The 22,500-nt window shown below is 43.7% G+C and overlaps 2 protein-coding genes across 2 annotated transcripts in view; one reads left to right on the forward strand and one right to left on the reverse strand.

Annotated features, from left to right (window-relative positions):
• LOC134072270 (oxysterol-binding protein-related protein 10) overlaps positions 1 to 13,155 on the forward strand; it is a 96,193-nt gene extending 83,038 nt beyond the window's left edge. Inside the window, exons 8-13 of the mRNA XM_062528866.1 lie at positions 574 to 720; positions 1,256 to 1,790; positions 9,088 to 9,274; positions 10,028 to 10,210; positions 10,722 to 10,875; positions 11,609 to 13,155. Coding sequence (XP_062384850.1) covers positions 574 to 720; positions 1,256 to 1,790; positions 9,088 to 9,274; positions 10,028 to 10,210; positions 10,722 to 10,875; positions 11,609 to 11,653 — 1,251 coding nt within the window. The 3' untranslated portion in view covers positions 11,654 to 13,155. The remainder of the gene's footprint in view (positions 1 to 573; positions 721 to 1,255; positions 1,791 to 9,087; positions 9,275 to 10,027; positions 10,211 to 10,721; positions 10,876 to 11,608) is intronic.
• A 4,623-nt stretch (positions 13,156 to 17,778) lies between these two features.
• The window catches only part of LOC134072272 (dolichyl-diphosphooligosaccharide--protein glycosyltransferase subunit STT3B-like), a 125,170-nt gene continuing 120,448 nt past the window's right edge, over positions 17,779 to 22,500 (reverse strand). Inside the window, exons 15-16 of the mRNA XM_062528867.1 lie at positions 21,552 to 21,764; positions 17,779 to 20,032 (exon numbers count right to left, since the gene is read on the reverse strand). Of these exons, the coding sequence (XP_062384851.1) occupies positions 19,958 to 20,032; positions 21,552 to 21,764 (288 nt within the window). The 3' untranslated portion in view covers positions 17,779 to 19,957. The remainder of the gene's footprint in view (positions 20,033 to 21,551; positions 21,765 to 22,500) is intronic.

Below are 22,500 nucleotides of genomic sequence, written 5' to 3' on the forward strand. Positions count from 1 at the left end.
AAATAGCTGTGTAATTAGCAGGATGATGTATTGTCCGCCAGTAATTATAAGCCCCTCCAGGATGAAGCAAGACCTGTTTGCCTTGTCGGTACTTATCTTCCAATAATGACCGGCGGATAAAACATAACCCTTATTAATTTGAGAGTTTTACATTTTTATTTTATTTGTCCTTCATTTTGACATGTCCCACTGAGATCTGAGATATTTTATTTGAATTCATCTTCTTAGAACGTTCAAGACTTCTCTGCTATTACTTGTAGCTCATGCCGTATAGGCCATATCTGTCTCTGCTTATAGCACTCAGGTGATATTATTTACAGGGTTCCCATGGGGCTTGGAATTTCTGGAATATCATGGAATTTTGGGAAAGTCCATTCCAACTGTGATTGTTGGGGAAAAGTCAGAATATCAGGGAAATTTGTTGCAACAGTTTAAAATCGACTTGCCAAAATACAAATATATTTCCACACAGGATTTTGTCTGGGAAAAGTCCAAATTTGGTCGAATTTACATTTGACTGTGCTTACACTGTACTGTAGTTATAGCTCATGTAGTATCTGTCTGTCCTTCCAGCACTCAGGTATGGAGTCGGTGAGCCCGACGGAGGAGGTGACGGACACAGAGGACAATGAGGAGGAGGACCTCGGGGTGCTGGACGACCAGAGGAGCATCATCCTGCACCTCCTGTCCCAGCTCAAGCTGGGCATGGACCTCACGCGGGTAACATGGCTACTCCACTTTGCTTTTCACGCTGTATGCATGTACAAGCATGCACATCTAAAGACACATAATCTTCAAATATTATTCAATGACATACAGACATGTACACATGCGTGCGCAGATTGCGCGCACACACACACACACACACACACACATGGACACAAATGCAGACATGCACATATCCCAAATCGACACACATACCCAGATAAGTGCACCTACATCTACTGTACCATACACATAGAAATGCACAGACAACACACACACACACACACACAGCACACACACACACACAGCACACAGTGCACACACACACACACACACACACACACACACACAAACACACACACACACACACACACACACACACAGACTGCACCATGGAGGTTTTAGTGTTTATATGAGTTCATGCAGAGCCATGAGTTGACGATCTAGAAATCTGTGCTTTATGAAGGATTGTCCTTGTGCTTAATACATGCATGTAGCAGCCATGCAGATAAAACCCCTTTATGCATCAGTATGCCCTCCTTGCCTGCAGGTGGTGCTGCCTACCTTCATCCTGGAGAAGCGCTCGCTGCTGGAGATGTACGCCAACTTCATGGCGCACCCGGACATGTTCCTGGCCATCGCCACGGGCTCCACGGCGGAGGAGCGCATGGTGCGCTTCGTCGAGTACTACCTGACCGCCTTCCACGAGGGCCGCAAGGGCGCCGTGGCCAAGAAGCCGTACAACCCCGCGCTGGGCGAGAGCTTCCACTGCTCCTGGGCAGTGCCACGCGACCGCGTCCGGCCCCTCAGGACTCAGGCCCACACGCTGGGGCCCGCCACGCTCCGCGACCCGCCACCGCTGGACGACCCCTCGACGGCGGGGTCGGCGGGTTCGGGGTCGTCGTCGTCGGGGTCGTCGGCGGGCTGCTACCGGGTGCGCTTCGTGGCCGAGCAGGTGTCGCACCACCCGCCGGTGTCGGCGTTCTACTGCGAGTGCCCCGAGAAGAGGATGAGCGTCAGCGCCCACGTGTGGACCAAGAGCAAGTTCATGGGCATGTCCGTCGGAGTGTCCATGCTGGGAGAAGGTCAGTGGCCCACCTCTGATACTTTTCACAAGTATACAGGAAAAGGATTAAAGGTGTTATATGTAAATATGTAAATACCACTGGGGTGTCCATGCCCACCTCTGATGCTACTTAAAGGACACGGATGCTAACTTTTCACAAGTATGCAGGAATTAGTATTAAAGGTGTTATATAGGTGTTTAAAACCAGGTATTGCAGTCCAGAAGCAAAACATTTTAGAGCATTTTGTGGGCTAATCTGGCAATCCAAAGGTTGAAATACTACTGGGGTGTCCATGCAGGGGGAGGGTCAGTGGCGCACTTCTGAGGCTACCCAAAGGATAAGGCGAACAGTAGAATCAGAGAGGGTTAAAGGGGAGCGAGAGGCGCAAACGTTTCGACCATTTCCGCGTTCTGTTTTCGCAAAGGGGAGGGGGGCAAAATCCCCCTTTAAGCAGACCTAGAAAGTGACATTCAATTCAATTCCTTGCGCTGTAGGTAGGGGATTTCACTCTGTGGCCAACCAACAACACAGCCAAGATATACTGTACCTGCACAGCAGCAATGTGCGCAATGTTGTACCCTGAATCCGTAAAGGCCCTTCTTCACTAAAACACATTCACTTGCAGTAGCATGCGTGCCCCTACTAAAGAAGTAAAGCAATGAAAGGCATCACCAACAAAGCCATCGCAAGCATGCATACTGTATGCCTTATGGATGTGAGCTGAAAGCAAAGCCAGTATGAGCCTGTAAGAACCAGTGTGAGACCTTAAAACATTCACAAGTGGTTATGCCGTGTTGATGCAGGCTCTAAGCAAAGCGAGTAGCTTCAATCCCCAACCAAAGACCCAAAGAAAATACAAACAAACAACAACAAAAAAAGCATCAGCATTGTATCATGAGGGAAATTCATGGTGAGGTGAATTTCCCTTTGGACTTAATCCGTTCAATCCGGAGAGAATTAATTATCCACTTAAAAAAGTCTAAAGCATCAAAACATTGCTCAGACATTCAATTACAGTATGTTTAGCACTCAAAAGGGTTTTAGTTCATTTAAAGATGCTTAGATTTGTTACTTTTCACTTACTTCTGATGTGCACAACTCCTGCCTCTATTCATGAATAAACTAGTAGAGTACTGTAATTTCCTGACTATTAGCCGCGGCTTATACATTGATTCTGCTAAATTTCTTCAGCTATGAGGTTAATACAAGGGGGCAGTTAATATGGTGTTAATATGGTTTTGTTTCCGTTAACTTGCATAAAACACTGTCTTGTGGCTTATACACAATGCCGCTTATACTGTATGAGGGAAATTACTGTAGTTTCTCTAAGACAAATCCATTACTGCAAAGTATAGTCAAGTCGTCAGGTTTATTTATATGGCTCATTTCAAACACATGGGGTCATTCAATAAGAGCATAAAGTTGCAATAGTTAGTTTTGAAAAGTAAAGTATCGGTACATTACAATTAAAAAGAAAACATAAAAGACAAGGTTTTTTTTAATAGTCAGACAATCACTGCCACAAGCATTTACTAGTGAAAGCAGTCCTTACAGGCTGCCATCTGAAAGGGCCTATTCATTCGATCTGATTCGATTCTACATTCATTTCCCGTAGAAAGACAAGGATTTGAAGGACTCTCAAAAGCAAGTAGCTGTCTGAATGTACCTCCTATTGCACTCCTGACTCCATAGTGGTTTCATATTAGCCTGTGTGTGCTTGTCTATCATATTAGCCTGTGCTTGTCTATCAGTAGTAGTAGACGTCGTGTCTCATAGCTCTGACGCACGTTAGGAGACTGACCACATTAGGTGTAATAGGTGAGCGGTCATCAAGCTTCCGATTCACTTAGGGCTGGCCCACGCGCTCGTCACCAGATCATCTCACATGAGGCTCAAGGCCAGGGCTGGCCTCCCAGAGCTCCGGGCCATAAAGACCTAAAGCCATTCCCCTGCTGATTAACTGAAATGCTCAGGAACCTACTGTAAGGATTCCATTAGATTCCATTCCTCTCTATTCAATTTGATTCCATTCCATTCCACTATCTACAGCAAATGTTCAGAATTCCCCATGGGCTTGAAAAATGCCAATAAGAATGGCAATAAGATGGCTACAAATGTGAGAGAAGCTACAACAGCACCAGGATCCAAAAAGACATTAAGGACAGATCCCCTCCTGCGTACAGTATCTAAAAACAGATGCGTGCGTATCTTATAAAACACTCGCACAGAAGACGTGCATGGCTCACCAAATGAGTCTAAAATATGGCCAATAGTTGGCTGGAGACCTGTCTGTTTTTGACCGCATGGCCTTGATGACTCCTGTCTGGCATGAGTCAAACAGGTGTAGTGTGGTATGACGTGGGTGGTGTGATACCTGGATAAAGCTCAACATACCAACTTCCCCACTCTCAGTGGTAAATGCCATGGATGAGTCATGCTAGGACCTGCAAAATCAGCAATCAGTAACTAAACCCTCCAGTACTCTCTTCCTTTGTGTGTGTGTGTGTGTGTGTGCGCTCTCCATTTAAGGTCTCTGCTGGTTGCGTGTTTGTGTGTGTGTGTGTGTGTGTACTCTCCATTCAAGGTCTGTGCTGGTTTATTAATAGATCTGGATGAGAAAGGAGACTTTCTTGTTTGAAAAGAAACATTGTCAATTTGTAGTGAGTCAGGTAACCCAGAGGTGACAGCTGTGCGTCAGCGACACTGTTTGTGTGTGTGTGTCAGTGTTTGTGTGTGTGTGTGGCTCTCTGTGTGTCTGTCTATGTGTGTGTGTGTGTGTGTATGTGTGTGTGTGTGTGTGTGTGTGTGTGTGTGTCTGTGTGTGTATGCACACTTGTTTGTGAGTGCATGACTGTGTATTTGCATGTGGATGCTGGCTGATTGCTCGTGTTTGAGGTTTGTCACGACCGTTGCTGGAGGCTGCCTCCGGCGTCTCCTTGAGTGTTGCGAACGGATCAATCTCACGTGGAGCGACGACAACAGCCCCAGCTGAGGTCATATCAGTGCAGTCAATAACCTGTGTGTCCTCGCTCAACTACACCACTGCACACTGACTGCTAATAGACCTCTAAGTGCAGTACATGTAAATTATGTGTAAATTGCCAAATGCAATTCTCTAAGTGCAAATGGCCTTGGTATCCCAGGGATGTTCTAATCGCTAGTTCTAGTTCTACCTGTTTGCACCTGCTGTTTTTTAGCATCAGGTGCTTAAAGCAAACGTTATGGTATGGCCAAGATATATTTTAATTGGCACATATCTGCTGTGTGGAAAACCCCTGTCTTGGAAAAGCCTCACAATTGTTCTGTTTCCATTCCTGAAACAGAACCAGTGCTATGGCCTCAGCTTGGTACTGAGACAGGGCTGTGTTGAGGCAGAATTATGGACTTGTGTGATTCCTGGGTTCTGATTCCTGAATTCTGATTCTCTGATTCCTGAGTTCTGATTCCTGATTCCTGAGTTCTGATTCCTGAGTTCTGAGTCCAGGGATCTTTTGTGTTGTTCCACACCTCAGGTCTCCTACCAGTTGCGCTCCAGACATCACTCATTCACAGTTAGAACCCTGTGGTTCCCACGCTGATGGGATCTCAAGGGGGAGGAGGTGGAGGTGCTTCATTCAGTCTCATCACTCAGCACAGCAGATGACAGGGAGAGAGAAATCAATGGAGCTACGATGCTGTGTGTGTCGCTCCGTCTGGGCTTTCAACAGCTGGACGGATGCCAGTAGAGGAGGAGGAGGAGGAGGAGGAGGAGGAGAGGACTTGGGGAGGAGGAGAAGGAGGAGGAGGAGAGGACTTGGGGAGGAGGAGGAGGAGGAGGAGGAGGAGGAGGAGGAGAGGACTTGGGGATCTCATTGATTTTGGTGTTGGTCATTAGCTTCATTATTGAGCCCTGAGCTGTTGCAGCTCTCAGAGGAAATGATGTCAGCTTTTCATGGGGCTTTGCTTCCTGTGTGTGTGTGTGTGTGTGTGTGTAGGGGGGGTTAAAGCTTAAGGGATGGTGGGAGGATGTGATGTAAGAGTGTGAATGTGCCAAGAGAGGCTCAATGAGTCATTCTGAAACTGGATGTTCCTCCATTCCATCCCATTGATTAGCTTCCCTATTCCCTGAGCACACTAGAGGATGAGAGCGCAGGTGGCAATACTGCATCCATCAGTACTATTACTAGAGGATGAGAGAGCAGGTAGCAATCTATGCTGCATCCATCAGTACTATTACTAGAGGAGGAGAGAGCAGGTAGCAATCTATGCTGCATCCATCAGTACTATTACTAGAGGATGAGAGAGCAGGTAGCAATCTATGCTGCATCCATCAGTACTATTACTAGAGGATGAGAGAGCAGGTAGCAATCTATGCTGCATCCATCAGTACTATTACTAGAGGATGAGAGCGCAGGTGGCAATCTATGCTGCATCCATCAGTACTATTAGGATGAGAGAGCTGTAGCAATCTATGCTGCATCCATCAGTACTATTACTAGAGGATGAGAGAGCAGGTAGCAATCTATGCTGCATCCATCAGTACTATTACTAGAGGATGAGAGCGCAGGTGGCAATACTGCATCCATCAGTACTATTACTAGAGGATGAGAGAGCAGGTAGCAATCTATGCTGCATCCATCAGTACTATTACTAGAGGATGAGAGAACAGGTGCCAATCTATGCTGCATCCATCAGTACTATTACTAGAGGATGAGAGAGCTGTAGCTGCTAGCAATCTATGCTGCATCCATCAGTACTATTACTAGAGGATGAGAGCGCAGGTGGCAATCTATGCTGCATCCATCAGTACTATTACTAGAGGATGAGAGCGCAGGTGGCAATCTATGCTGCATCCATCAGTACTATTACTAGAGGATGAGAGCGCAGGTGGCAATCTATGCTGCATCCATCAGTACTATTACTAGAGGATGAGAGCGCAGGTGGCAATCTATGCTGCATCCATCAGTACTATTACTAGAGGATGAGAGAGCTGTAGCTGCTAGCAATCTATGCTGCATCCATCAGTACTATTACTAGAGGATGAGAGAACAGGTGCCAATCTATGCTGCATCCATCAGTACTATTACTAGAGGATGAGAGAACAGGTGCCAATCTATGCTGCATCCATCAGTACTATTACTAGAGGATGAGAGAACAGGTGCCAATCTATGCTGCATCCATCAGTACTATTACTAGAGGATGAGAGTGCAGGTGTGTTTAGTTCTAGTCCATGTGTAGTGGAAGGAGAAAGTAGTCGTGGTATCAAACACCCCCCTCCCACCAATATGGTTCATATTTGCTCCTGTCACATTTGTGACAATTGTCACCCAAGTAGTCGCTCTCCCACTGTGCCTGGGCATCCGTTTCAAATGAGATGCCATCATTTCCTTCCAGACCACTGCTGCCAGGCCGTGCCCACTCAAATGCCAGCCTGAGTGGTACCATGGGATTTTAAGGTTGAATTGACACTGGGGAGAGCCTGTAGTGGACCATGAGCTCTGGGAGCTGACCATTAAGTGGACGCTAGGGATGCTTACAGTAGGAGCCCATTAATGCTATCTAAATAGCCCACAGGCGCTTGCAGACCAGTGCCTGATTGATTTAGCCTCAGAGACAACATGTGAATGAGTGATATAGTGGTTTAGTTTTTAGTTATCTTCATTAAGCTATTGATCAAACTGACATTGGCCGGGTCTCCCAGATTCGTTACGAAGTGCTAAGAACTTCTTGGGAGCGTTCTTAGAACGTTCTTAGAGCGCTCCTAAGAAGTTCTTAGCACTTAAGAGCTTCTTAACGAATCTGGGAAACCCGGCCATTGTTGTTTATTATTGCTATTCTCCTTAATGTGGTATTACCAACTTTTACATTGTTTACTGATAAATGTAACTATTGTATCGTAGTTATTTGTATGTTGCTTTGGACAAGGGTGTCTGCTAAATACCATGCCCATGACCATACCAATACATCATACATTTAACTCTAGACTCTGGGGGGAAAGTCAGGGAAACGTGCTGAAGAGAAGCAGCAGAGATTGTGTCGCGCATACTGTATGTAAAATGGAAATTACATTTTAATGACAGTTGCGTAACTGTGGTCAACATGAAATGCACAGTGGAATCCTGCAGTATGAAGCACATGCATGGCTACCAGTTGTTTAGCGTAGACCCCAGGCCTGAAGATGTGACTGTTGTGGATGTGGATATCGCATGGATCGCAAGTAGGAGCATTGAATATGTTGATTCTTATCTTAGCTATAGTGATATTTTGGTCGTTTTTGATTTTGTGTGTGTGTGTTTGTGTGTGTGTGTGGGCTGAATGCACAGTATCTTGGCACAGTGATAAATCAAGCTCATTTTAAAAGCAATAACCACACAACCTGCAGCTTATTTAAAAGCAAACAGAAAAAAACATCTTAAGCCATCAGAAACAATACATCTTAATATCTAAATTATCCAGTGTTATTCCAAGTGTTGCTTTGACAGACATTTTAAAAGACAAATACTGGTTCAGTGCTCCAAATAATTGCAATGTAGCCAGCATATGGCCAGGACAAATTAAATATGCATTGTTTCATTTCAGAAGTTCCTAGTTTCTGTTTAGCATGCACTATTAAAGGATTACCTCAGCAACATGCATGATTCAGAATGCATGGTCAGTTAAAAGATGTCAAATATGATGGATTGAAAAATAAAATACCCTCATGTTGATTTTTCTAAGAGTGTACCAAGTGAAAACTGGTGAATATTTAAATCTTAGCTAGGACTGAATAATTGATAATCATTGTCACATAGTGTTGAATAATTCTTGGAGATTCCTGCTTTACATAAACCTTCCTCTTCCTCTTCCTCACGCTAGCTGGAAAGATGTGAGGAATTTAGTTTTTACACATTTGTGTGTGTGTGTGTGTGTGTGTGTGTGTGTGTGTGTGTGTGTGTGTGTGTGTGTGTGTGTGTGTGTGTGTGTGTGTGTGTGTGTGTGTGTGTGTGTGTGTGTGTGTGTGTGTGTGTGTGTGTGGAGACAGGCGTAGGGAGAGCTCCAACAAACTACCCCGACACAGCCCGCACACCCGTCGTAACTGCCGCCGTTAATGCAATAGATGCAAAATGCTTCGCAACTCTCTAAATACTGTTCATTCTCTTCCATTATTGGAAGTGGCCACATTTGGAGAAGGAGGTGTTGTGTATACCCTTAACACTGCTGTACTGAGCTTGGTTGTTGTCAGCAATTATTGCATCTGTCAAATTTGTATCATTTGTGTGCGTGTGTGTGCGTGTGTGTGTGTGTGTGTGTGTTTGTGTGTGTGTGTGCGTGTGCGTGCGTGCGTGCGTGCGTGCAGGAGTGCTCTGCCTGCTGGAGCACGATGAGGAGTACGTGTTCACGCTGCCCTGTGCCTACGCCCGCTCCATCCTCACGGTGCCCTGGGTGGAGCTCGGGGGGAAGGTCTCCATCAGCTGCGCCAAGAGCGGCTACTCCGCCACCGTCACGTTCCACACCAAGCCCTTCTACGGAGGGAAGGTCCACAGGTCAGTGTGTGTGTGTGTGTGTGTGTGTGTCTTGTTATTTAGTACATTTGGTTGTTTGTTGTCACGGGTACGCTGGCGACTACGCCACTCCTTTCGGCACTGTCTATGTCTTTTGGGAAGAGCTTTGGGTTGTACTCTGGGCACATTAAATGCGCTATATAAATAAAATGACTTGACTGGACTTGTGTATGTGTATATGTTGGGGGGTTCCTCCTAATTGGTCTTTCAATCTCTAGAAAATGGTTCACAAAAAATTGTTGATTTCCAAGTGTGACTAATATCGACAAGTCCAGAAGGCCTGTAGTTCAGCTGGTACCGTCACACTGGAGAAAAAGAACGGTGTAAAGAATATCAGGATTCACTGGAATTTACATTAATAAATAACATTAAATAACCTTACATTGAGTGTGTTTACACACTAAAAAACAATTACTGGCAATGATTGAGTAACTAGAAGAATCCATTTAAGGTGTATACATGTCTCGGAAAAAAAAAATCAGGACATTGACAGAAATCTAGGTGTGTAATTTTTTTTTTTTATAAACTGATAACGACAGTAAACCGATAACGAATATCGGTTTATTCTGTTTACATGAGCGCTTAAAAAAACAGATCGCTATAAACCCCCGATCATAATCCGTTTTCTAGTGTGCATGTAAACGTGCTCCTTGTTGCTGAACAGAATGTTCAAAGCTGTATGTTCCATCCATGTCCCCTTCTGAGGGCTAACTCCACTGTGTTGGTGCTGCTCAGGGTGAGTGCGGAGGTGAAGCACAACAGCACCAGCACCATCGTGTGCAAGGCTCAGGGCGAGTGGAACGGCACGCTGGAGTTCACCTACAGCAGCGGAGAAACCAAAGTGATCGACACCGCCAAACTGCCCGTCACCAGGAAGAGGCTGCGGCCAGTAGACAGACAGGGACGGACAGAGTCCAGGTAAGGGCGGCTGTGTGTGTGTGCGTGTGTGTGTGGGTGGATTTTTGTGTACCATAAGGTATAATGGATAAGCAGGTGGTAGTTAAAGATTGGGGTCTTTGCAGGTATGAATGCTTTGTTAACCTTTAAGGGAAACTCCGGGTCTGATAACAACCTTATTTGTGGATGCTAGTGAGTACACATGTTCAGTTGGGACCACACTGACATCACATGTAGAGGCACATCCCTGTCTTACTCAAGCTCCGATTTACATGGTTTTGGTCCCAAATGAAAATGTATATTCACTATCCCGAAAATAGACCATAGGTTATACCAGAGTTATACCACTAAGCTATTACCGGACACTTTACATGAAGATGTCACTTTTTACTATTTTGATTGTGTGTTTGTGTGTGTGTGTGTGTGTGTGTGTGTGTGTGTGCGTGCGCGTATGCGACGTGTGTGTGTGTGTGTGTGTGTGTGTATGTGTGTGTGTGTGTGTGTGTGTGTGGGTGTGTGTGTGTGTGTAAAGGCGTTTGTGGCAGCACGTCACCACGGCGCTAAAGGAGGGGAACATTGACGCGGCCACGGAACACAAGCACCGTCTGGAGGAGCGGCAGCGCGGGGAGGAGCGGCAGAGAGCCGCCAACAACATGCCCTGGAAACCCAGATACTTCACCAAGGAGGTGCAGCGCCCGCACACACGCACGCACGCACGCACGCACGCACGCACACACACACACACACACACACACACACACACACACACATACACACACAAGTACTTCATCAAGGAGGTGGAGTGCCCACACACACACACACACACACACACACACACACACACACACACTGATGCAGTTGTTTTGTTTTTATTGAGTAAAGATAAATCAACTAAACATAACACAATACAGTTTCACTGAGATTACTTGAAAAACAAAATAAATAAAAAAATATTTATGAAAATTCATTGAAATGGTGGATATAGCATTTTGGAAAATATGTTGCAGCAATAATTCGACAGAAAGTGTGTGAATTTGACAAAAAAGTTGTGGGCCTTTTAATGAAACAGAATTAAAGGAGAACTCTGGTGATCTTTCACACAGATCTCTGTTTCTTGAGGTCATCAAGTACTGTCGGTACAAAAAGAGAAAAACAATGATGCTACCTAAGTACCTAGCTTGAGTTACTGCAGTCAACAGTTATAGCAGGCAGGCCAAGCTACAGTGCTACACTCTGGGGGCATCTTTAAAATCATGCTATTATGCTAAATTATCTTGATATGGTTTAAAAGAGTTCTCCTTTAGAATTGTTATATGTTGTAACATGTAACAACGTTGTAACAATGTTGTAACAATGTTGTAACAATGTTAAATAATCTCCTCAGGGCTTGACGGGTGTTTCTGGTTTCCTACTGTACAGGGGGATGGATGGGTGTACCTCAACCCTCTGTGGAAGGCCCACTGACGCCCCCGAACCTTGACCCAGGAACAACAAGTGCTTTATATACGGAACTCTCTCACACACACATATGGACCAGACACATGCGTTAACCCCTCCAGCCCACAGGCAGAGGAACAGACTGAACGAGAGAAGAAGTAGAGGAGGAGGAGGAATAGAAGAAGGAGGGTTGAAGCGAGGGAGCCAAAGAAAAAGAAAAAGAAAAAGTGGAGGAGAGAGCATCACAGGCTGGACATTCCTGTATATCTGCTATGGGGGACACAGAGAGGGGGGGGGGGTGATATTAGACTGGAGAGAGGGGGTTAGTGCCTGTGTGTGCCCCCCCACCACTGTACCCCTAGGCCTGGGACGTGGGGTCGAGGGACATACTTTTTATACCAAACTCCAGGTAGAGTATTTCTATTTTTCACGTACAGTAGCCCTGGCCTTTCTCTCCTTCTTCTTTTCCTTTCTTGCACTTGCACAGAATATATATAGACATATATATATATATTATAAGTGACTAGCCATGTGATATTGATTTGTGTCCTGTCTATGACCATGCACGCTTGCACACTGACAAATGAAAATGCACGCACGCACACACAAACACACAAACACACAAACACACACACACACACACACACAGATACACACACACACACACACACACACACACACACACACACACACACACACACACACACACACACACACACACACACACACACACACACTCACAGACATAGCCTACACACATCCACACAAGCTTCTATAGCTTGCACACTGAAAAATGAAAACGCACACACACACACACACACACACACACACACACACAAGCTTCTATAGCTTAGCTCACAATGCTTGAAAATAAAAATGCCAGTAGAAAGAGGCCGCTTCTATTGTAAATCAATAGGCTCCACTCTAGATGTCCACTCTAGCCCTTGTGAATCAGGAGGACACACACACGCAGTGTTTAAAAAAAAAAAAAAAAAAAAAAAAAAGCAACACACACCCTCGGACACCCACCATTTCAGCCGTTACCGGTAACATCCATCACAGCATGACAGTTTTGCGTCCACCGTCTCACCTACCCTCCCCCCCCCCCCCCTCCCCTCCGCCACCACCACACCTGTGCACTTTCAAAGTCATTCGTGGCTTCGCTGTTCGCCGCCGGGCCAGTGGACACGCCAGCCTTGGGCTCAGCTGATGGATGTGATGGGAGAGGTGGGCCCGGAGTCCTCCAGGAGACTCTGATGGGATTACTCCACTTTAGGCTCTCCCTCTGATGGGCAGCACGCCAGCCAAGCTTAATGGACAACTGCTCCGCATGAGAGAGAGAGAGAGAGAGAGAGAGAGAGAGAGAGAGAGAGAGAGAGAGAGAGATGGACCATTGATTAGTACAGAACAAAGACACATGTCTTAACTGGTTGTCCTCACAGGAGGAATAAATATTCATTTTTGGGAGGAAGAAAAGCTCTCAATCGATTGTTACTCTAATGCAGAAAGAATAAAATGACCGAAACCTTTCTGTGTAGGTGTTGTTCGGACAAATTTTGGAAAAGCTCTTGAAGATGAAGAATGCACAGTTTGTCATCTGATAATCACATGCTCAAAGTATGTCATACTTGCTTAATGAAGCAATCTTATTAGGATATGTAGGTCATGGTTAATTGCAGTGTTGAGTTGACTGATTTTGAAACTTCCACGAGGTTTAGTTATTGTGCGTGAAATAAGATTACATGGCAGTAGTTAGTTGCTCTTCATTTGCTGCTTGGTGTTTTTTTTTACAATCTCAGATGGCTGAGACTGCTTTGTGAATGCAGGGATTAAAGGTGCTCTAAGTCATTTTACAGGGTTTTTAAAGATAGAATTTGTTTTTGTCACAAACGGCAAATGTCTCTCCATGAGCCGCTAGCTGCCTGTCCCCTGAATACATGCTAAAAAAAAACACCCCTGGAGACGCCCCAGGCTCCAAAAAAACATCAACAGAAACAGCCTGGTCCAGCCTGGACCATGAGACATCACAAACTGAGTTTCAGCCAGTCACGGACAAGAGGGATGGGGGTGTGGGCTGGGGTTTGGGGTTTAGTGCGCTCAAGACAGTTTCAGGAGGCACAGGAGGGAGGGGAGAGCTAACTCTGTTTTGCTTGATACTTCTAATGTTAACAGAAGTGACTTCTCCCAGATGTAATTAGAGAACCTTTAACCAATGTATTTATGCGACTACACCCTAAATCAATCAAACATCAATCAAGTCAATGTTAGAGCCCTACTCTACACCAACATCCTCACAGACACATCAGGACTTTTGAATGCAGCAGGGTCCAGGCTTGATCTTAGAGATAGCAAGATCGTGTCTGAGGCAGTTTGTCCTCACAGACTAGAGTCAGTATGCTGGACCATACTCTCATTTACTGTTGTGATATTGTGTGTGTGTGTGTATGTGCTCGCTACCCTGTTGGAATTCAGGTCTTCAGGTCTGGGTGCTTAAACTATGTAGCCTGCTTTCATGAACTTCAATAGTGCTCTACTCGACCTACTTCAACTATCTGGGTCGCTGTCTCTTCTTCCAAAGCATAACTATGAATTCAGCAAGGAGATTTTTCCAAGCATGTGGCTTAGTAACAAGCCTGAGACTCCAATGGCTTCCATCTCTTAATGGTGCATAGGGGCTAAGGAACTGGTCTAGCTAGCAGTAAGCAGTTCTGCCGGCTGTCATTGCTGTGTCCTTGAGCAAGGCACTTAACTCGGAGTTGCTCTGGGGAGACTGGCCCTTGTAAAAATCAACGTATGTAAGTCTTGCTCTGGATTAAAGTGTCACCCAAGTAAATAAACAAGTGTCACCCAAGTAAATAAACAAGTGTCACCCAAGTAAATAAACAAGGCTCCTCTTTCAGGAGGTTTATGGACTACTAAATTACACAGGATGGTCACTCCAGGTCCCACATACTGTAGGCCTACTTGGAATACCCATCCACAAACAGTTTTGCCAGGAGTGCTGCTAGGGTGTAAGACTGGACGATCTTCTGGTGCTCTTCAATTTAGGGATCAAAAAAGTTGAAAAATGTTTTCAAGGAAATCTGAGGCACTCTCGAGGGTTATACTGTATATTTTAGAATCCTTTAATCTGACATAGTTATTGTTTTAACTTTACTCAGTTCTGGTTCAGCTCCAAACCCAAATTAGCCTGGAGAGACCACACTCTCTGACTTTGCAGAGAGTCTGGCCTAGATCCTTTGGCAAATGTGTATTTCCTGGTTGATGGACGCTTGTCTGAAGTTTGAAATCATTGGAGTTCAATCACTAATGTTTGGTAATGACGTATGTTAACCACGGGAGACACATGTAATCGCTCTCAGGAACGCCCTCTGTTTGCTGGTTGGACGGAGGTGCGGAGTAAACGAGGGTGGATCAAGCTTTTCCAGACGGGGTACCGTAGGGAAAAGTAATTGAACGGAAGTACAGTCCATAGACAGGTAGAGTCAGGCTCAGCCCAAATGGCTGATCGATCTGAATCTGAATTTGCAAGACAACATTTGCAAGGCTGAAACTGAGTACTGATAGCTGGTGATTTGCCCATCGCCATGGCCTGTTGCCATAAAAGTTGAGATTGACTTTCGCCATTGGTAATTTCACCTGCAATCAGTGTCAGCATTCCATGGTCTCTCTCGCTGCTACAGTACATCGCTGCTTATTATTGGATGGTTGCCTACTGGACGGGACACCTCGTGGACAGAACTACTCAATCATCAGTCATTCTCTTGCTACCGTGGAGCCCAGGAGGTGGCATTACAGGGTTGTTGTGTGTATGTTTGTGTGAGAGAATGTGTGCTCATTTTACTAAAGTGTGTTCTCAATTTGCTAAACTGTGCTCATATGACAAAAATTCAAATGAGAGCAGAGTTTAGTGTAATGTGCACACAATTTAATAAACTGAGTGTACTATTCTCTGGATATACAGAAAAATATATATTCAAACATCGCAATGACACCTCTAGGGTTCTGTATGCTGCAAATCGCATAACCCAAACATTTTCTTTCCCTTATAATATAATATGGACTTAACATTGCAAAGTGTTCTCAAACCACTTTGGACCTTTGTCTCCAATGTACAAGGCACCTTTAAGCTCCTTTGTGAGGTGTGACTCTCATGTGTATGAAGATGGACCTTCCACCCATAGGGTGCAAACCATAGGGAGCTGTATCAAGATGGACCTTCTACCTGTAGGGTGCCAACCATGGGGAGCTGTCCAAGTGTCCTGGAATTTGAGTTGATGAACACTTTTATGTTTATGTGTGGAAAACAAACCCATGTGCCATGGCAATCACAGACACACTCTCACACTTTGTATCAGAAGAATAAATAAAAATGACTTTCATTACATGTGAGCACGAACTTTTTCTGTTCCTCCTGATAGATTCTTAATTGATTGATTTGATTACTGTTTAATTGATATAGGCTTAATTGAATAATGGCCAGTGTAATTACTATAATTATGAATTATACCACTGCTCAGTTTCTTTTGCAATGTACTCTTTATTTTGACTGCAAAGCACATGAATGCTCGCAGTCAGAAGAATTATGTTATCACTGGGAATCTTCCCATTATTCCTGGAAAAATTCCGATGTGACTTATAGTCAAGTCTTTCCAATTTCAGACTTAGCGCAAGAGACGTAATGGGGCAATTGCTCTGTTGCTAGTGTGGAGTTTAACACAGTTTTAAACTGGAGTTTGAGTTCAGAGTTGGAGTTTAAAACCGTGTTAAACTCCAAACTAGTGACAGAGCAATTGCCCCAATGTGCTCAACTGATTTACAGTATGTTCACATACTCATGTTGTCTGTTGTGTACTCTGCCAAATACAATGAATATTTAAAAAGAAGGAAAAAAGACGAGATGAACTTTGCAAATACTGCCACTTAGTGGTCAAATAAGGTAAGGTAATGAACTTCATAGATATAATATTTTAGTTATTGTAAAGTGTTGGTGGCTAATAGTTAGACCAATGAATACCAGGCATCTGGTGAATAACAGAAGCTAAGAGGGTTTGGCCTTAATTTTCCCGGTAGGCCTTCCAAGCACTATACCAACCCTAACTAACTAACTAACTAACTAACTAACTAACCCTAAATCTGCACCCAGAGCTGGTGTGTGGGAAGTGTTCTTTGTGGTGTGCTGTGCATCAACCCAGAGAGGTGTAATACTTTGGCCGTGGCTGTAGAGAGTTTTCCCCTGCCACTGTTCAGCAGATTCAGCACCTAGTACCTTTACCTTTTGTACCTACAGGGTTTCCACAGGTCAGGGAATTTCTGGAATATCATGGTAAGACGATTCCAGACATTGGGAAGTCAGGGAATGTTATTATATTTGTGCCAAAGTAAGGGAATGTCAGGACATTTTGTTGTAGCAGTTTAAAATATACTTACCAAAATGCATTATGTCCCCTGAGAATTATACATTTCTATCTGACATTTTTGTCAAATTTGAGTTATTCACATATTCTTATTCTGAGACACCTATAAGAAGGTGAGGTGTTTCTTGCAGTTGTATGGATTTTTGGACATCCTATCTAAAGAGGTTTGTTCCACTTATCAGTATGGAATTTGAAGACTTTGAAGCTCAATTTCTCAGAAGTACTCAGAACGTATATACTGCAAAACCTTTTCATTCTAAGGGGATGAAACACAAATAACTATATTTCCATGCAGCATTGGTATTTATCAGGTTATTCAAGCTTTCCCCATTACTGCTTGCCTGGGTGGTTGTGGTTAGCCTTGTTTTTTCAATGCCATTTCATTATACAATTCCCAATGGCCACTACTTCATCCGCTCTAAAAAAAAAGGTCAAAGACGTTACGCTACTGCTCGGATGTCTTTGTTCGGTGAAGTCATTTCAATGCACAATTCATTATTTACTGTAGTAGGTCATGGAAATTCCGTTTTTCTATTAGGGAACGTCATGGAATTTCACATTTGATTTAGAGTGGGAGCCCTTTACCTAGAAAAGCACTCTATAAATTACACTGTATGTGTAGTAGGTGGTGCAAATACAACATTATTTTATGTGCATATTCTAGGCTATTATTCACACACTGCTAATTGCATGAGTTGCCACACATTAAACATGTTTTCTTTTTCTTTTTTTTTATTTGTCAGGACTCAACCAAGCATTTCGAGCTACAATGTAAAAAAATGGTAAACCTGGTGTTTGGGGTGTGAAAAAAGAGAATTACTGATGGAATAATAATAATAATAAAAAAATACATTCACAAACAGAGGCAAGACACACAAAACAGACAAAAGGCAGAACCAAAAGGGGGAAAACAAGACAGCTACACAGTGAAAACCATAGCTGCAGAGGGGATAAGAGCCAATTAAAAGAGGATAAAAAACAGACATGAAAGCAACAGAAAGAGAGCTTTGAAAACAGGACTAGTAAAGGGACAATTTTCACATTTAAGGCTTTATCCAGACTCCACACAACAGACTGCAGTCAGACACCACACAAATAAAAAATAATAACAAAAAAGCAAACATCATACAACCACCAGTGCTCACATCAACGAATGCATCCCCAACACTTCAATCATTCATGTAGATAAAAGAGTTTGTCAAGCTGTCACTTGAACACAATCTATATGATTTCGAAACCAGCCAGCACTACAAGTGAGCGAGACAGTGGTGACAGATGCAATCCTGTTCACGGACGAGGCAGCCGAACACTACAAAGCTGCCTCCGTTCAGAAAATTGCTCCTAAAACAAAGAGATGAAAGCGGAAATGTTTTCACTGCCAGAGCACGCGGAGAGAGGAGCAGCAAATGATGCAATTGTAGGGTAAACACAAAACTCCGGGAGTCAATGACAGACAAGCACGCAGTCTCTGATATGTGGTAGACCTGTCTCCCCCGGTTTCCGAAAAGTACATCCATTCAAAAAACAAAACAAAACAAAAAAAAAAACACACACACCAGTGTTCCTAGACAGAAATAATGGAATCCTAATGGGACCCAGGACTGGGCCTAGGAGCACCCCTGGAGGTTTTAAAGATCCGGTAATGTTCAGAAATTCACCGCTGCACAAACTGAACTGTGAAACTTCACTCTTGGCCTGTTTGTTTTTTGTTCGCATTGCAGCGTTTCACAATCAGGGAAAAGTGGTTCAAGGGCAGGTTAAATCAATGTCTTGTTTGAAAAGAGAAACCCTGCCACTGTAAGGGAGGTTGCACTACTTTTTCTGCAGTTTGGGATTTGTTCCTTTCCCTCCCCAACATCAGAACAGAATTTTCAATCAATGAAAAGACAACTTGGGAAAAGGGAAAAGAAAAAAGTCAGAAAACAATTCACATTCTTCAAAACAAAACTCCTTAAAAATTATTGCATTCACTGGTCTAAGAGTTGCCATAGAAACACTGTAATAAAGTCAAAGCAAAAAAAAAGAGGAAATCAAAATTCCTTTGCATATTAAAAGAAATTCACCACAATATATTATCATAACCCTTTCAAACATTCTCTTTACATAACATATTTACACGCTCAGCATTCTTCTCCCTTGTCTTTGAAAAACATCCTTTTTTGAGACAAACGAAACATAAAACAATAATGACAAAGTAATGCTCATAATGAAAAATAAACAAAATATTAAAAAAACAGAACCTATTAAACACAATTTAGATAGAGCTGTACCCAACTTGCTGCAGTTCCTCCCTGCCGCATACTATCTCCTGTATACGAGTCAGGAACTTGTTCTGGAACCTTCTCCATGGAGTGGAGAGGTGCCAAGTCTTCTGAGCTACCTACAGGGAGGGAGAACAAGGGTTCTTTGGTGCAGTAGCTCCCAGCCTGATGTCAAAACGGCCATATCCTCTCCACTCTCCACCCTCCACCCCCCCAGGGTCAACTGCCACTCTCGACCATGACCATAGTGCTTAGGAGAGTCCCAGCAAAGTTGTGCCTCCACACAAGCTCACACATTCAAGTAACATTCGTGGGGGGAAAAGGAAAACAAAAATGACTGACAGATAGAGATACAAATCAGAACAGTAGGGCCTAACATCCTCGGATAGAGGCTGATCGACCACCCTCCAGGTTGCTAGATTAACACCCACTCACAACAGCCACAAGGTGGCACCAGTACAGCACTAAAACTTCAAGCTGAGCACTTGTAGGCTCCCAAACCTGATCCTCGTCTTTTCCCCTCGACCTCTTGTTTCGTCCCATCATCATTGGTCAAGTTTCTCTTCTCTTTGCGTGTGTTGTGTTAATTAGATTGTATGTACAGTTTGTTTCGGTTTTTTTCCCTTCATCTTGACCTCGTCCGTAGTTCCACATTATTTCTTGCTGTGCCTTTTGCCTTTTTTCAGTGTTAGCTTGTTCTTGATGTAGCCACGCTTCCTCTTGGCACTCTACAGTGTGGAGAAAAATACATTAGATATTTTGCTTTGATTACATTAAAATTACATGAGAGATTTGGGGGCAACAATGAAATTGAATATCCATCATTATTTCACACTTTTGTCTGAGCCTTATCATCAAAGCGCTTGTGGTCAAAGGTTGGAAGATAAACAACCTTTATGGATGATAACAAGTTCAAACTTTTGTTTGGGAGCAAAATTACGTTAATCGGAGGAATTTTGAGCTAAACTGTTGTTTGCATGTCCTCCGATTTACGTAATTTTGCTCCCAAACATAGGTTTGAACTAGTTGTCATCAATAAATAGACCTCAAGTTGTTTTAATTCCAGATCTTTCCATTAAGGAAGTTCAGTGATATAAAAACCGGATGAGAATTCTTATTACTATGCCTGTTTAATGCCACTGATTTGCCATGCGAATGAGTATATCAGCATGACGTGAGTAAAACATATACAATACATGTATATTGTGTCAAGTTGGGCAGTTATACAACAGATAAAGTTTCCACACCAGTCGCAGTCTTCTGCTGGCAGAAGTATGAGCTGGCTGCAAGAACAATGAAGCACAATGTGTACTGGCAGCTGAGTGCAACTCGTAGTTTACATCACAGACAGTTTAGACAGAAGCAAGTTGTTTCTGAATGTTCTGCAACCCAACCAGAGTGTAAGCCAGGCAATTGCAAGTCTGTAAAAAGCCTTGGAGAAAAAATCAATGGCTTTTCGGCCTAACAGTCAACCAAACTTTTGAAGATTCTAGAAGGACCTCTCTCTTGAGTAAATGTCCTTGGGGCCAATGTTGCAGTGAGGGTCTCAGTTAGCCTTTTTCCATCGACAGAGAACTGGCCCCATTCCCATGAACCAACATTAGAACCAAACCAAACAAAAGCCGGTTCAGAATGTGGCACCGTGATTTGGAATTTGAACCAGAAAATAGTTTTTTTTTTTCCTGTGAACAAAAGTGGGCGGGTCATTCATGAGTTTTCCGTCCATATCAACTGTTGTTATGAGTAAACAAAGATGTTGACTAGCATTTTAGCTAATTTCTGCCGTTTCACACAGGATAACTGTTCATATCATTCTCAATTTCAATTTCAATTTAATTTCACTTAAAGAGTACCAAAACATTGCACATGTCTCATGGCGCTTTACAGAGTGTTAAACATTGAAAGAGAGCCCATGAGTAACATTCTCCTGTTTATGCATCTCTTTAACTTTTGTTTTGTATGCAACACCCATTGTTGATGACGCATCCCTAGTTCGGTTCAAAACAGGTGGTATGTGGGCTGGTTCACTGTCAGACAGACAGACATACTGTAGATGTATTTGAATAGAGTCAGTTAGTCAGACAGACAGACAGAGATGTATTTGAATAGAGTCAGTTAGTCAGACAGACAGGCAGAGATGTATTTGAATAGAGTCAGTTAGTCAGACAGACAGGCAGAGGGACAGACAGACAGACAGAGCGACAGACAGACAGGCAGAGCGACAGACAGACAGGTTTGACCCCTGACCTTTTTGTTGGTGTACTTCTGCTTGGGGACGGTGTTGGTGACGCGGGGCTTGTGGTCAAGGCGCTCGCGGTTGTCCAGCTTCTTCACCTTGTAGATGCGCACTAGCCAGTGCTCCGAGGTGAAGGCCTCCTCCAGGTGCTTGAACTTGATGTCTTTGTTGCCGATCTCGGCATTCCGGGTCCGGTCGAAGCCTGGAGGCGTCCGGAAGTCCAGCTAGGAGAGGGTGAGAGAATACACACAGGTCATCACCATCACCATCACCATCACCATTATCATCATCACCATCCTCATCCTCATCCTCAGCACCATCACCACACTATTTCAGTGACTATACCCACATTTCCAATGGAGGAACATAGAGGCTTTTGCACACCTCTTCTGCAAGGGTGTGCCGGAGAATTCCTGAAGTTCACAGTTATGAAACTTAAAGACTCCCACTCACTGTTTCTCTTGCAGGTATTCATTTTAGCCCAAGGACCGAAACATTGTTTATTAAATTAATATCTGCGAAAAAACAGTGTGCTGGTGTCCCTAGTCTCCAAAGTATAAAATCTGTGCGAAAGCATATAAATAACATTTATTTCTTCCTTTCTAACTTCATTGCAGAGTTATATTGTGTACTAGTAAAATAAAGGTATGCAATGCGTGCCTCAAATACACAAACCTTTTTTTAGATGAATAATTTATCACAAGAAACAGTGGGGACCCTGGAGGCCTACTAAATATGAAATAATGAAGTCTGCAAGTAAGTAATCTTTTGAAATATTTTGAGAGCTAAACTGTTTACATCATATAAGCTTGAAAACAAGGCAGCAAACACGCACATACCCCTACACACACAAATCCACTAACAAGCACACACCCACCAACAATAAAAGCAGTAACACACATACTGTATCCCCCCAACACACACGCAAGACAAAGAACACACACACACAGACACACACAC

This window comes from Sardina pilchardus, chromosome 24, assembly GCF_963854185.1.
Source record: "Sardina pilchardus chromosome 24, fSarPil1.1, whole genome shotgun sequence".
NCBI classification, from domain to species: domain Eukaryota; kingdom Metazoa; phylum Chordata; class Actinopteri; order Clupeiformes; family Clupeidae; genus Sardina; species Sardina pilchardus.